General features: G+C 42.9%; 1 protein-coding gene across 1 annotated transcript in view; it reads left to right on the top strand.

Moving 5' to 3' along the window:
• mapk8ip3 (mitogen-activated protein kinase 8 interacting protein 3) overlaps positions 1 to 16,357 on the top strand; it is a 179,866-nt gene that overhangs the window by 75,127 nt on the left and 88,382 nt on the right. The window contains exon 12 of the mRNA XM_043711093.1: positions 12,043 to 12,100. Coding sequence (XP_043567028.1) covers positions 12,043 to 12,100 — 58 coding nt within the window. The remainder of the gene's footprint in view (positions 1 to 12,042; positions 12,101 to 16,357) is intronic.

Raw genomic sequence — 16,357 nt, 5'->3', positions numbered from 1 at the left:
CACTTTTAAAAGGGAGAAGAACAGACGAAGGAAGCATATGGTGAGGTCAGTACAGGAGAGACAGAGAAAGAAGCCCACACTGCTAACTGACAGAGTTATCTGTAACTGCCTTTTTCGTTGAATTCATGTATTGCTGGACATCGGAGTGCATCTGGGAAAATTAAAAAACAGTGAAATTCACAACTGACCTTAGACGCACCTGTTGGGGGAAGTCATAGCACAGAGACAGATAAGTGGATGTTTTAAGAATGGCCTTAAAATAAGTCTGCAGTAGTGAGTAGAGTGGGTTCTTTCTTGATTGTATGTTTTATAGAACTATGTCTCTTGATTAAACTTAAAATATAAGCCATAAGTATTAATTTAACCTGGAGCAGTGTTCTGTAGAGGAATAAGACAGTGCTATTTTCTGGGTGTGTAGATTGAACGAAACAAAAATGGCCCTTAGTAGAGTGATATGCTGCTCTTGTCGAATGTGCGAGTTTAGGGAGAGTTTACAGGTTACTAAGGTTTTATCTGCAATAAATGCTGTTGGTTGCGAATCCTATCAGATTGAATGGATTGGTTGGAGAAGCAATGAGGGATTTACAAGAGCAAGGGGATGTGATGGATGGCAGTTATAGGAAGGGGGTAAATTCTCCGTTACAGTCACACAGATGGGTTAACTCCAAGAAAGGTAAGAGAGGTAGGCAGGTAGCATAGGAGTTTTCTGTGGCGATCCCCATTTCAAACAGGTATGCTGTTTTGGAAAATGTAGGGGGTGATGGATTCTCAGGGGAATGTAGCACGAACAGCCAAGTTTCTGGTATTGAGACTGGCTCTAATGTAATGAGAGGTACGTCTGGTTCCAAACGATTGATTGTCTTAGGGGACTGTCTAGTCCGAGGTACAGACAGACATGTCTGTGGTCAGCAGCGAAAAATCAGAATGGTGTCTTGCTTCCCTGGTGCCAGGATCGAGGATGTCTCAGAGAGGGTGCAGAATGTTCTCAGGGGGGAGAGGGACCAGCAAGAGGTCATTGTCCACATTGGAACCAACGACATAGGAAGGGAAAAGGTTGAGACTCTGAAGGGAGATTAGAGAGAGTTAGGCAGCAATTTAAAAAGGAGGTCCTCAAGGGTAGTAATATCTGGATTACTCCCAGTGCTACGAGCTAGTGAGGGCAGGAATAGAAGGACAGAGCAGATGAATGCATGGCTGAGGAGCTGGTGTATGGGAGAAGGATTCACATTTTTGGATCATTGGAAGCTGTATTGGGGTAGCAGTGACCTGTAAAAGAAGGATGGATTGCACCTAAATTGGAAGGGGACTAATATACTGGCAGGGAGATTGGCTAAAGCTGCTTGGGAGGATTTAAACCAGTAAAGTGGGGGTATGTAGGACCCAGGGAGATAGTGAGGAAAGACATCAATCTGAGACTGGTACAGTTGAGAATAGAAGTGAGTCAAACAGGGCAGGCAGGGATAAGGTAGGACTAATAAATTAAACTGCATTTATTTCAATGCAAGAGACAGATGAACTCAGGTCATGGTTAAGAATATGGGACTGGGCTATCATAGCAATTACAGAAACATGGCTGAGGGATGGGCAGGACTGGCAGCTTAATGTTCCAGGATAGAAAGGGAGGCAAGAGAGGAGGGGGAGTAGCATTTTTGATAAGGGATAGCATTACAACTGTGCTGAGGGAGGATATGCCCGGAAATACATCCAGGGAAGTTATTTGGTTGGAACTGAGAAATAAGAAAGGGATGATAACCTTATTGGATTGTATTATAGACTCCCTAATAGTCAGCGAGAAATTTAGAAACAAACTTGTAAGGAGATGTCAGTTATGTAGGGGATTTCAACTTTCCAAATGTAGACTAGGACTGACAAAGTGTTAAGGGTATAGATGAAGAGGATTTTGTTAAGTGTGTACAAGAAAATTTTCTGATTCAGTATGTGGATGTACCTACTAGAGGAGGTGCAATACTTGACCTACTCTTGGGAAATAAGGCAAGACTGTCGGCACAATTGCCGGATCACATCCGGCAGAGCTAGCTGGCCCTGATGTGCCAAAGTCGATATGAGCACTCTCATCACTTCCATTCATATTTGGACCACTGTGTCAGTGGGGGAGCACTTTGGGGCCAGCAACCATAATTCTATTAGTTTGAAAATAGTGATGGAAAAGGATAGATCAGATCAAAAAGTTGAAGTTTTAAATTGGAGAATGGCCAATTTTGATGGTATTAGGCAAGAACTTTCAAAAGCTGATTGGGGGCAGATGTTTGCAAGTAAAGGGACAGCTGGAAAATGGGAAGCCTTCAGAAATGAGATGAGAGTCCAGAGAAAATAAATTCCTGTTAGGATGAAAGGAAAAGCTGGTAGGTATAGGGAATGCTGGATGACTAAAGAAATTGAGGGTTTGTTAGGAAAAAGAAAGAAGCATATGTCAGGTATAGACAGGATAGATCGAGTGAATCCTTAGAAGAGTATAAAGGAAGTAGGAGTATACTTAAGAGGGAAATCAGGAGGGCAAAAAGGGGACATGAGATAGCTTTGGCAAGTAGAGTTAAGGAGAATCCAAAGAGTTTTTACAAATACATTAAAGACAAAAGGGTAACTCGGGAGAGAATAGGGCCCCTCAAAGATCAGCAAGGTGGCCTTTGTGTGGAGTTGCAGGAGATGGTACAGGTACTAAACAAGTATTTTGCATCAGTATTTACTATGGAAAAGGGCATGGAAGATAAAAAATGTAGGGAAATAGATTTGACAACTAGAAAAATGTCCATGTTACACAGGACGAAATGCTGGATGTCTTGAAATGCAAAAAAGTGGATAAATCCCCAGGACCTAATCCGGTGTACCCTATAACTCTGTGGGAAGCTAGGGAAGTGATTGCTGAGCCTGTCACTGACATATTTGTATCATCGATATTCACAGGTGAGGTGCCGGAAGACTGGAGGTTGGCTAACGTGGTGCCACTGTTTAAGAAGGGTGGTAAGGACAAGCCAGGGAACTATAGACCAGTGAACCTGACGTCGGTGGTGGGCAAGTTGTTGGAGGGAATCCTGAGGGACAGGATGTACATGTATTTGGAAAGACAGAGGGTGGTGGTGGAGAGTTGATTTTCAGATTGGAGGCCTGTGACCAGTGGAGTGCCACAAGGATCAGTGCTGGGTCCACTACTTTTCATCATTTATATAAATGACTTGGATGTGAGCACAAGAGGTATGGTTAGTAAGTTTACAGATGGCACCAAAATTGGAGGTGTAGTGGACAGCGAAGAGGGTTACCTCAGATTACAACAGGATCTGGACCATATGGGCCAATGGGCTGAGAAGTGGCAGATGGAGTTTAATTTAGATAAATGTGAGGTGCTGCATTTAGGGAAAGTAAATCTTAGCAGGACTTGTACACTTAATGGTAAGATCCTGGGGAGAGTTGCTGAACAAAGAGACCTTGGAGTGCAGGTTCATAGCTCCTTGAAAGTGGAGTCGCAGGTAGATAGGATAATGAAGAAGGCATTTGGTATGCTTTCCTTTATTGGTCAGAGTATTGAGTACAGGAGTTGGGAGGTCATGTTGTGGCTGTACAGGACATTGGTTAGGCCACTGTTGGAATATTGCATGCAATCCCGGTCTCCTTCCTATCAGAAGCATGTTGTGAAACTTGAAAGGATTCAGAAAAGATTTATAAGGATGTTGGCAGGGTTGGAGGATCTGAGCTGTAGGGAGAGGTTGCATAGACTCGGGCTGTTTTTCCTGGAGCGCGGAGGCTGAGGGGTGACCTTATAGAGGTTTACAAAATCATGAGGGGCATGGATAGGATAAATAGACATAAGTCTTTTTCCCTGGGATCGGGGAGTCCAGAACGAGAGGGCATAGGCTTAGGATGAAAGGGGAAAGAGATAAAAGAGACCTAAGTGGCAACTTTTTCACACAGAGGGTGGTATGTGTATGGAATGAGCTGCCAGAGGATGTGGTGGAGGCTGGTACAATTGCAACATTTCAAAGGAATCTGGATGGGTATATGAATCGGAAGAGTTTGGAGGGATATGGGCCAAGTGCTGGCAGGTGGGTCTGGGTTGGGATATCTGGTTGGTGTGGACAGGTTGGACCGAAGGGTCTGTTTCCATACTGTACATCTCTATGACTCTCTGATCTAATCCAATCTCCACACTGTCTTTTAACAACATTCCGATTTTCCAACACTTGTTATTGTGGCTATACCTTTGAATGAGATTATTCATTTGTTGGTCATGACAGTTCAAAGTCATTTTAAGGGAATGTACGAAGGGAGTGGGCTTTTATTTTATAATCCCTGGGAAAGAGAGAAGACTTTTATTTCAGTATCAATCCAAAATCTGAGTTGGCGTTGCATCTTGCAAATCTGTTCTCTGGCCTGTCAGGGATTGAAGAGATGTGGGTATTGGCTGGGAGAAAATGGAGTTATAGTCTAAAATCAGCTGTGATACCGTTGGATGGCAGAGCAGACCATCTACTCTCCTCCTGTTCCGGTTTCTTTCAGTTCATATTTGAACTACAACACAGTTCAAAGCCTGGATGTGGAGTAAAAATTATTCTGAGTTTATCATCGCTGTTAAACACCTCATTCAAATGAGGGAGAGGATGTCTCGAGTTCTTACAAATACGTTAATGTAAAAGGGGTTTGAAATTATCCTTTGCATTGACGGTACATGAATGATGAATAAATTTGCAGCAAATGTATTTTTGTGGTGGCTAGTGGTAGTGACAATGGCTTAGTGATCCAGAATCCCAGCCCTCTATTCTGGGGACATGGTGAAATTTGAAATCCGTAAATTCTGGAACAAAGAGCTGGTCTATTGGTGACCGCCTTCAGTTGTCATAAAGACCCATCTGGTTCACGAATGTCCTTGAGAGAAGGAAATCTGACCTTACCTGGACTGGGGTCTCCAGACCTACAGCAATGTGAATGACTCCTAACAGTCCTTTGGGCAATAAATGTCGGCTTAGCCTCCCAGGAAGGTGTTAATCTATTCATGTTAAATGCACCGATGCTTTTGTTAAAAAGAATGCTGCAGGAAGTGTCATTGTATCCAAGGACAGCCCAAGGGGATTTAACCTCTTTGACGGACTATGATGTTGGCACTCCCCAGCATTCAATACAGAAAAGAGTGAGAAGCCTATAATAAAGTCTTACCTTTATTTACTTTGTGAACTTGTAGCCTGTTAAAGCTTGGCACCCCTGCCTTGAAGGAGTACCTCTTCTGAAAGGTCAGACTGCTGTGATACGTTTCACTTTGCAAGATGATGGGACTGAGAGAACAGTCACAGGTGCACATGACCCCACTGCTGCTAGCGTGACCTGCTCCCTGTACAATCATCCTTCATCAGTGAGGGGTGGCCCGGAAACAGGGGCATTGCTGCACTCAGCACAGATGCAGCGTGCTCTTCAGAACAGAAGCCCACTCCAGCAGGCCCGAAAGTTACTGAAACAACAGGCAGGAGTGATTCAATTACAGAGCCTTGGCATTTAGGTGGGATAATGTGGCAGCCTCGTACAGATGGGTGCACAGAGGCCAGAGATGCATGAAGTTCTGTGCACCACTCTCTGGTGGAGGAGTTCGCTAAGAGAACTATGCATTTGAGAACTGCGTTCTGTCTGGTATGAATGCTGTTGTTTCTCGTTGCACTGGTGCAGGAGCATCGTTGGTATTTGGGTGGGATTTCTGTCAGAAACCTCAACGCAATGGTGGAAATGGTCTGTAAGATTTCCAAGGTTTAGACAGAACTATGCTGGTGCCATCTGATATCCCCAGCAGCTACACTCTGTTCGTATTCAGGGGACGACTACAGTGCACAACTGTTGCGACTGTTAGCTCATTCCCAGTGTGTATGGATATACCTCTGGTTTAACTCTTGATTCATGTGCGTGAAATTTAACCTTTAAGACAGGCCTTTGTAAGCAGAAACAAAAACAGAAGTTGCTGGAAAAGCTCAGCAGGTCTGACAGCATCTGTGGAGAGAAATCAGTTCATGTTTCAGGTCCAGTGATGATTCCTCAGAACTGTAAGCAGCAACTTTCATGTACACTTCACAGGAATAAAGCTTTGCAGTACAGAATATAAATATTACTTTAAAAGATAGTAGACGTCAAAGTTTTTGTTGTCTTGCTTTCATGAGGACAGGGACAGAGAAAACCAAACTTGGAAAGGAAAGACTGTGTAAATTGTTGTTCCCTTTCTAAGTTTGGTTCTTGCTTCCCAATCCTGATGAAGCTTTGTCTTTGTCTTTGTGTCTCTTCTTTCTCATGGCTAAAACATTGGCAAGCTCCTTCCCAGAGCTGAGGAGTTATTTGGAAAGGTCATCCAAAGTTTGTTGAAGAGGTGTCGAAGACAGAAAGGCAGAGGCTTTTAAAGAAAGGGTGGTCAGACAGGTGCAAGTTTTGTGGGCTACTCTTGAACAAGCAATAATCTGAGTCCCTGGTAAAGCAGCCTAATGCACAGTCTCTGTGCTAAAGAGTGTTCCAGTTTAGAGTTGCTGTGGCACGTCTTTGAGCTTGAAGTAAATGTAGATAGTACAGTTGTGGACTCCCTTCAACACCCAGCTGCTGCCACCTGTTGTTCCATTGCCACTGCCTAATGCTTCATATGCAGGGAAATTCCTCAGCTTGATCAATGGCAGTGCCAGAGAATTACTAGTGTTGCCTACATGAAGTCATGATTGTGTTAAAAATTTTAAATGATCTGTTAATTTGAATTATGCTTCAGGAATTAAAAAACATTTTAGGTTAGGATGGGGGGAGAGGTATGCTGAGTTCAAGAGGATGTGTGGCTGGTAGAATGGGTAGGTGGGTGTAATCTCTAGACAGAGGGCACTCTCAGAAAGAGGTCCAGTTGCCAATCGTCTTGCCAGATGCCAGCTCACGCTGATCTAGTCGTTGAGCTTCTCGCATGGACGTGGGTGCTCCCCCCTCAAGAAAAAGGTAAACTGCCAGCAGGGGTGGTATGACACCTGGTGTGACCGTTAGTTGGTTATTTAAAAGCTCCAAGAATGAGCTGGCAGCCGGACATCACCCAAGAAATGTCAGACAGCTTGGGGGTAGACAAACCGGCAACAGAAAGGCCACCCATCTGCTGGGTCTTATGTGCTGCTCTCCCTCCAAAACCGTTGGCATGGCAATGTTAAGTGGGATGTGGAGAAACTGGGCAGAATCTTGTCGAGCTTTTGTTTGTCCTGAGAGTTGCTATCAGCAGTGTTATAATAACTATGTAATCGCTGCAACAATATGCTATAATACTGCAATAAAAATAACATTCTGCGGATGCAGGAAATCTGCAAGAAAAGCAGAAACAAACTCCACATCTGTGGAGAAAGAAATGAGAGTTAACATTTTTGAGTCTGGTATGAGTCTTAAGAACTGAAAGAGACTGGAAAATGATTTATATGCTGGTGACAAGGGATTGGGGGGGGGGGGCGGGGCGTTGGTGAGGGAATGAGTAGGACAGAATTGGCTAAATCAGGGTTCAAATCCACCAAAGCCCACACACACTCAACTTTATCGGTTCTGCAAAAGAACCATTTTGGACTCGAAACGTTAATTCTGCTTCTCCCTCTCCAGGGATGCTGCCAGATCTGCCGAATCTCCCCAGCACTCTGTCTTTGTATCAGCTGTACTAGCTCAGAAAATTATCATTTTGATTCAATCACAGTGGAGCAGGAGGATGTGAAGAGTGTAGGATGGAAAATTTTGCATTCAGAAAGACTAAGCAAAGTCTGTAGAAACGTTGACCATAGTAATTGTTCTAAACTGAAGAAGGACAGAAACAAAAGAACCAGGAGGTATATGAAGTTGGAGGTTTGAGGTTTGAGCTTTTTGGAGAATTAATTCTTGAGCTCAAAATAAGTGTTTTTTTGGAGGCAAAAGAAGAAAGTAAACTTTGAGGCAACTTTAGCAGTGAAGGAATTCCTGAGGCTACATCAGGAATATTCATGGTTTTCATTAGACGAACAGGTTGAAACTGCTACTATTAAGAATTGAAACAAACCAGATTTTCATGGTTCTCACTAAAGGAAATTTTTTGCCCATGGGGAGAGCAAATAAAAGCATGGACTGATTTTAGAATAATAGTCTGTTTCAGTGCCTCAGCTTCACTTAGACTCTGAGTCACAGAGCTGTACAGCACAGAGATAGACCATTTGGGGCAGATCAAATATCCTAAATTAATCTAATCCCATTTGCCATTATTTGGACCATATCCCTCTACACCCTTCCTATTCAGATACCCATCCAGATGCCTTTTAAATGTCGTAATTGTACCAGCCTCCACCATTTCCTCTGGCAACTCATTCCATACATGTACCACCCTCTAAGTGAAAATGTTGCCCCTCAGGTCCCTTTTAAATCATTCCCCTCTCGCCTTAAATCTATGCACTCTAGTTTGGACTCTCCTACCCCAGAGGAAATACCATGTCAATTTATCCTATCCATGCTCACCATCATTCTGTAAACCTCTATAAGGTCACCCCTCAGCCTCCGATGTTCCAGGGAAAACAGTCCCAGCCTATTCAGTCTCTCCCTACAGCTCAAACCCTCCAACCCTGGCAACATCCTTGTAAATCTTTTCTGAGCCCATTCAAATTTCACATCATCCAATAGCAGAGAAACCAGAATTGAATGCAGTATTCCAAAAGTGGCCTAACCAATATCCTGTACAGCCGCAACATGACCTCCCAACTCCTGTACTCAATACTCTGACCAATAATGGAAAGCATACCAAACACCGCCTTCACTATCCTGTCTACCTGCGACTCCACTTTCAAGAAACTATGAACATATACTCCAAGGTCTCTTTGTTCAGCAACACTACCCAGGACCTTTAGCATTAAGTGTATAAATCCTGTCCTGACTTTCCAAAATGCAGCATCTCACATTTATCTAAATTAAACTCCTACCCACTTCTTGCCCCATCTGATCAAGGTCCTGTTGTACTCTGAGGTAGCCTTCTTCGCTGTCCACTGCGCCACCAATTTGGTGTTAGCTGCAAACTTACTAACTATCCCTCCTGTGTTCCCATCTAAATAATTTATATAAATGATGAAAAGTAGTGGAGCCAGCACTGATCCTTGTGGCACACCACTTGTCACAGGCCTCCAGTCTGAAAGGCAACCCTCCACTTTCTGATGAAGGGCTTATGCCCAAAATGTTGATTCTCCTGCTCCTCCGATGCTGCCTGACTTGTGCTTTTCTAGCACCACCCTCTATCCTCTACCTTCAAGCCAGTTCTGTATCGAAATGGCTAGTTCTCCCTGTATTCCATAAGGTCTAACCTTGCTAGCAGTCTACCATGAGGAACCTTGCTGAACGCCTTACTGAAGTCCATATAGATCATGTCCATCACTCTGTCCTCTTCAATCGTCTTCGTTACTACCTCAAAAAAACTCAATCAAGTCAGTGAAACATGATTTCCCGTGCACAAAGCTATGTTGACTGTCCCTAATCAATCCTTGTCCTTCCGAATACATGAGATCAAAAAGTATGAATTGAGCCCTTGCACAGCGCAATGATTTGAAGAGTGGGGAGTCAAAGAATGATCAAAGGAGTGAATACAGTTATTGAGGGAGCTGTTGTAGTTCAGTCATCGAGTTGCTGTCTGAGTCATGGTTCAAGTTCCATGTGTGTCAGAGATGTATCTTAACATATTTGAACCGATTGATTAGAAATATCTATAGTTGCTGATATGAGATGATATGGACCTGAAGTAGGGTATAGAAGCTGTATAAACTAATACTGTAGCTCAGTAACAGTTGGTTAGAATGATGCTTGTACAAGCTAGAGATTTACGGTGGATTGGATGGAAATGTAACTTTAATAAACAAATTAACATCATGCAGAAGTGCTGGAGACTTGCAAAATGTCTAAGAATTACAGTTATTGATGATTCTGAGGTATCCAAATCACATGAACATTACGTTTCCTGACTTTTTGGTGCAACTTGTTGCACATTTTGTTGATAAACCACAACAGTTCTCACCTTTCTGGAAAATTGATTTTCTTTTGGTTCAAGCACATGTCTCTGTTGAAAATGAAAGTTTTGTGTAACAAAGCCACCTACTTGAATGTTTTTAGTCTCCAAGTAACTGCTTTAGTTGTTTTATTCAGTAAATGTTAATCAGTGTGAGGTTGCTCCCATAACGTCAGCTGTAGTTCAGTGGGTAGCACTCTCATTTCTGAGCCACGAGGTTCAAGTTCCCTACATGTTGAAAGTGTCATCCTTACGATGAGATGTTAAACCAAGTCCCTAGCTACTTGTTCAGGTGGGGTGTGAAACATCCCTGACACAGTCTGAAAAAGGGTAAGGGAGTATCCTGGCCAGTATCTATCCCTCAAACACTATAAAAGGATCTAGTTAGAATCAAACTCTTACCCCTATTCTTGATGAAAAGGCAATGTTGGCAGAATGCTGGTGTTTGTCTCTGATTCTGAACGTCAGAAATGTAGTTTCTGAATTGGTTTTTGTTGGGGTTGAGGGCTATGTTTGGGTTATAAAGTCAGAGGTCACATGGCCACAGGTTGTAGTTCAAAAGATTTATTTGAAATCACCTGGTATCGTGTCTCTTCGGACTTCCTCCACCGCAGCCCAACACCAGCATCTTCACATGATGGGTTATGAAGGGCCCTCTGCAAAGTGCACAGTTCAGTCGACTTCAGCTGTACCAGTTTCCACTGTGTCCCCTTACATTGGAGTGGTGAACAGCTCTCACTAACAGCAGTAAAATTTGAGGGTGGTTCTATCGAGGTGTGAATCGAATCAGAGATCTCCTTATCTGATTTCCCTTTGATTTTCTAATGCTATAGCACCTCGCTTTGGGCAATAAAAAAGGGTGGTGGGGGGGGGGGAGAAACCAAAGTCAAGCATCACAGAACCTCAGGAACCCATCTGCCTCTGGTCTTTTATACATTGTCCTCTGACTTTTCCCCAAAGCTTTCAGCAACCAGGATCCTATCCTGAAGTTTCGTTATCACATTTCTCTGCCTCCTGTCCCAGAAACCTCATACCCTATTTTCCCAAGCAGGCTTCTGTTCTGTTTCTGATTTCCAAGTTTGCCCTGCCCATTTCTGATCCACCTTCTGTGCCTTGATTTGTAGCATTTTTGTATCAAAGGCAGTGTAAAGATGGGGGTCCTCACTGTTGCTGAGTTAAGCCTTTGTCCCTTCGTGTATGAGGGAAGGTATGAGGAGCGTCGAGAGTGTAGTGCTGGAAAAGCACAGCAGGGCTTATGCCCGAAATGTCGATTCTCCTGCTCCTCTGATGCTGCCTGCTGTGCTTTTCCAGAATCATACTCTCGACTCTAATCTCCAGCATCTGCAGTCCTCACCTTCTCTATAGTATGAGGAGCCACCACTTGGCTGTATCCTGGAAGACCTCTACTATCCTTGGAGTCACATTGCACTGTGAGCCTCCTGTCATTACTGGGGAAGGAAAGGCAACAAAAGAAAAAATGAAAATGCTGACTAGGGGGTCAGCTCTGAGCCAGTATTTCGTGGGTCTGAGATTGGCTGCTTGAATCTTTAAACACTGCAGGTGGAGGGAGAGTTGCCTTTTGAAAAATGAAAATGGAGGCATTTTATTTCCTCACTGTTCTTTATACGGCAAAATCTAAACCCAGTTGAATTATCTGTGAAATGTCACAATTGAGCAGCTATTAAATGACTGACAGAATCCCATGAAATAATATATTACAAAGAAGCTGCTGGAATCACTGGCTTGCATGTGCTTTCTACAATTCACCTGTGGTTGGAGGTCTGTATGTTCCAGTCATGCTTTTATACCACAGCTCTCAAGTGTGAATGAATATGAATATGATGAGGCATTTCACAATATCATAACTTCCAGCTGCAAAGTTTGAGTCAACAGTGACTAGCTAGAGAAGGTGTTGAATGGAATATCCATTTCTATTTTTACTTATTTGTGTGTGTGTGCGTGTAGGTATCAGTGTCTGTATGTGTACGTTGTGTGCTTTAATATTAAGAACCTTAATACAGGTACTGAACGAAAACCATTTATGCCTCTTCCAGGAATGGGAAAGGAAGTTGAGAATCTTATTATGGAGAACACTCACCTTCTGGAAACGAAGTAAGGAAAACATTTTACGTTTACAATATGAACTCACCAAAACCTAGACAGATTCTCATAAAGTGCCAAGTGCTGTCACACTCCTTTGTGTAGTGTAACTACGGATGCCTGTGTACATCCTTGTTATATTCTCACTGAGCACTGATTTGTTGGAGCATCATTCTGGTGATGTGGTCAATGATATCAATACATATCCTCATGCTATGCAACCAATGTACAGTCTTAGGTATTTTACAGTCAGCTTGTTCACTGATGTTATTACACACTTCTGGAGCGGATTGGACTTGAACCAGGCCCCCTGGCTCAGAGGCAGGGATGCTACCAAAGTGTTTGTTTAATATATCCTTGTGATGGTCTACCTCAGGTTTTTCAGTTTGCATTCTGAGTAATTTTCTGACATTCACCTACTAAGCTGCCGTTAATAATTTAAAAAATCTCACAACAGGTTATAGTCCAACAGGTTTAATTGGAAGCACTAGCTTTCGGAGCACCGCTCCTTCATCAGATGGTTGTCACCCGATGAAGGAGCGTCACTCCGAAAGCTAGTGCTTCCAATTAAACCTGTAGGACTATAATCTGGTGTTGTGTGATTTTTAACTTTGTACATTCCAGTCCAACACCGGCATCTCCCAATCACGGTCTCCCTTCTCCCTGTGGTCTGGAATGTGTGTTTGCCTGTCTAGTATTGCAAGAGCCCAAGGATGCCGTGGAGAATCGTAATTATGACATTTTGACTGCTTGGCTATATCACCTAACCTAAATTGTTCTGAATTGAATTTTTAAATATAGTAGAATGGGCCCTTCATTAGACAAGCTAAACAGCCAAATAAATATGTTGAGCTGTAAGTACAATCACAGTGTAGACGATCAATATCTGCAAATGTTACCAACCCTCCCTTCGATGTAGAAAGAAGAAATTGTTGTGTTTCCCTTAGTAACCTGTGTTATATATCGGGGTACGTTGCTACATCCAGCTTCCAGGAATATCCATATCATCCAATGACTGTGAAAGGAAGTTGAGAGAGTAAGGGAACATTTCTGAACACTCGATAGCTTCATTAATTTAAAGCATACATATTTCATTTGCACCAATGTGAAAAAGGTTGACTCCTCATTTCTATTCAAATTGGGTGACCTCTGATATTTAAACAGTGATACCTAGTTCTGCATTGACTCGTAAGATCCACTCCATCCCTGCTGTTATGGGCCAGACTAGACCCCTGTCAAAATATTGTGCGAAGGTAGCCTAGACCCTAACTTTTCCTTATTTTAAAGGCAAATGTGAAGAGCCTGTCCCAGATGCAATGTCTCTGGTCAAACTACTCGCCATTAAGCAAAAACACAATTTATTTAAACACTGTAGTTAAAAATACTACCAAAGAAAGAGGGATCTCGAATAATTTTTTTGGAAAACTTAACAGAATAATAGATACAATAACAACTGCTAAATTAACTTTTCCAATATATGAACATCCCATAAACACACCCCTTGCCAAAAAGGCGAATTCAGACACAGATTCTCACATATAGTTCTCCAATCCAGGGGGAAATAAAATATCAACAGAAGATTCCAAGAGAGTTGCCTAGTGTGGTGATGAAACATCTGAAAACGAACCTTACAGCTCAGCGAGCAAACGTACATCCAGATTCGGAGAGAATATCAGCCAAGAGACATTCACTGAAGCTTCCAACTCTGTTGAGACCCCAATAGCTTCTGATGCTACTGACAAAAAAACACATATGCAGAAATCCTGATCTAAGCGAGCTTACCACACCCATTCAGGCTGGAGTAATTTTTTACAAAAAGCCCAAGGCCTCCCAAGCTGCTTACTCCTTGTGGGCTTGGTAGACAGTTTGGTGCCTCTGCCTTACAACATCTCATCAAAAACAAAGAACAAAGTCACCTATTAAAGACACAGCGTTGTCACGCTACCTACTGTTCAGCACCTTGTATATTTTAATCAAGTTGCCTCTCACTGTTCTGAACTCCAGCAGATGCAAGCCTCGTCTGACCTTTCCTCAGAAGGCAACCTGCTCATTCTAGCTATTAGTCCAGTGAACATTCTCTGAATGTAACATGTTTACATTCTTCCAGTTACAAATAACTGGATAATTTTAATGTGACTTTGCTGGAACACATTAGAGTCATAGCGATGTTCAGCACAGAAACAGACCCTTTGGTCCAACTTGTCCATGCTGACCAGATATTATAACCTAATCTAGTCCTATTTTCCAGCATTTGGCCCATTTCCCTCTCAACCCTTCCTATTCATATACCCATCCAGATGCCTTTTAAATGATGTAATTGTACCATCTCCACCACTTCCTCTGGCAGCTCATTCCATACATGCACCATGCTCTGTGTGAAAAAGTTGCCCCTTAGGTCCCTTTTAAATCATTCCTCCCTCACCCTAAACCTATACCCTCTAGTTCTGGACTCTCCCAACCCAGGGAAAAGACGTAGTCTACATACTCTAGCCATGCCCCTCATGAATTTATAAACCTCTAAGTTCACCCCTCAGTACCCAATGCTCCAGGGAAAACAGCCCCATCCTATTCAGCCTCCCCCTATAGCTCACATCCTCCAACCCTGGCAACATCCTTGTAAATCTTTTCTGAACCCTTTCAAGTTTCACAACATCTTTCCGATAGGAAGGAGACCAGAATTGCACGCAGTATTCCAAGAGTGGCCTAACCAATGTCCTGTACAGCCACAACATGACCTCCCAACTCCTGTACTCAATACTCTGACCGATAAAGGAAAGCATACCAAACACTACTGCTTCACTTTCCAATCTACCTGCGATTCCACTTTCAAGGAACTATGAACCCACGCTCCAAAGTTTCTTTGTTCAGCAACACTCCCCAGGACCTTCCCACTAAGTGTATAAATCCTGCCCTGATTTGCCTTTCCCAAATGCAGCACCTCACATTTATCTAAATTAAACTCCATCTGCCATTCCTCAGTCCATTGGCCCATCTGATTAAGATCCTGTTGTAATCTGAGGTAACCTTCTTCGCTGTATACTACACCTCCAATTTTGGTATCATCTGCAAACTTACTAACTACATCTCCTATGTTCACATCCAAATCATTTATATAAATGGCGAAAAGCAGTAGACCCAGCACCAATTCTTGTGGCACACCGCTGTTCACAGGCCTCCAGTCTGAAAAGAATCCCTCCACCACCACCCTCTGTCTTCTACCTTCGAGCCAGTTCTGTATCCAAATGGCTAGTTTTCCTTGTATTGATAGAACCTAGGGCAGATTTTACTTTTAACAGTTGGCACGCACTTAGGAGCCCCCGAGTGCTAATCGTTAGTTGGTGGAGATTGTTTGCTCCTATTGGAGCTCATGTAAATTTTCACCCATTGATATTTTTTCTCCAAGCTATTCTTTGCAGTAAGGCTTTAAAAAAAACTCAGACTGTTTGGGCTGGCTGTTATGGGAGGTGTAAATCCATTCTAAATTGTTTGCTTTAAGAGCAAGTGAATACTTGGTGAAATTAGCACTCAAACTTTGAGGCTCAGATATTTTCTAATCACTCTGTTCAGGCATATTAAGATACCCCTCTGAAGCAGTTGGGACTTGAACCCAGGTTTCCAGGTTCAGAGGTAGGGACACTGCCAATGTGCCACAAATGCCCTCAGCCTTTTGCGTTACTTAGCTATTAATAAATCCAGTTGAGACCCAGATGGGGAGAGACTGAGTAGGAGAGTATCGTTGTCAGTCTCTTAAAGGGATGGAGTTAACGGACAGTGTGACAGAGGAGGAGCTGAAAATTCAGAAGCAAAAACTGAAATTGCTGGAAAAACTCAGCTGCCAGACCTGCAGAGGTTTTCCAGCAGTTTCTCATTTCCAGCATCTGCAGTTTCTTCAGCTGAAAATTCAGAAACTGGAAACACTAAAAGGCAGCCTTGCTCCATTTAACACATTTGCTGAGGCTGGTGATTTAAACGTTTCAGGTCCATGTAGAGCGAATGGGTCACCTCTATTCAGGCACAAGACTGAATGCAGGAATGTACCTGATCTCTCCCCTGAGAGTGATGTTAGAATGAGCTGTGTAAGACTTGAGCAAAGAGGGGTTTGTTTTCTATCCTTCTGAGTCCTAAGTCATGGCCAGTTTTACAGCAGCCCCATCATTAGTGTTTCTGCACACGTCTTAATTTTATTGTTTTGATCTGTCAGCTAAGCTTTTCTGAAACACAATTATAACTGAACAAAGAGAGTAATCAATGTCATTTCTTTCACCCAAA

Source organism: Chiloscyllium plagiosum, chromosome 21 (genome assembly GCF_004010195.1).
Source record: "Chiloscyllium plagiosum isolate BGI_BamShark_2017 chromosome 21, ASM401019v2, whole genome shotgun sequence".
NCBI lineage: Eukaryota > Metazoa > Chordata > Chondrichthyes > Orectolobiformes > Hemiscylliidae > Chiloscyllium > Chiloscyllium plagiosum.
This window is presented reverse-complemented; position numbering and strand designations above follow the sequence as displayed.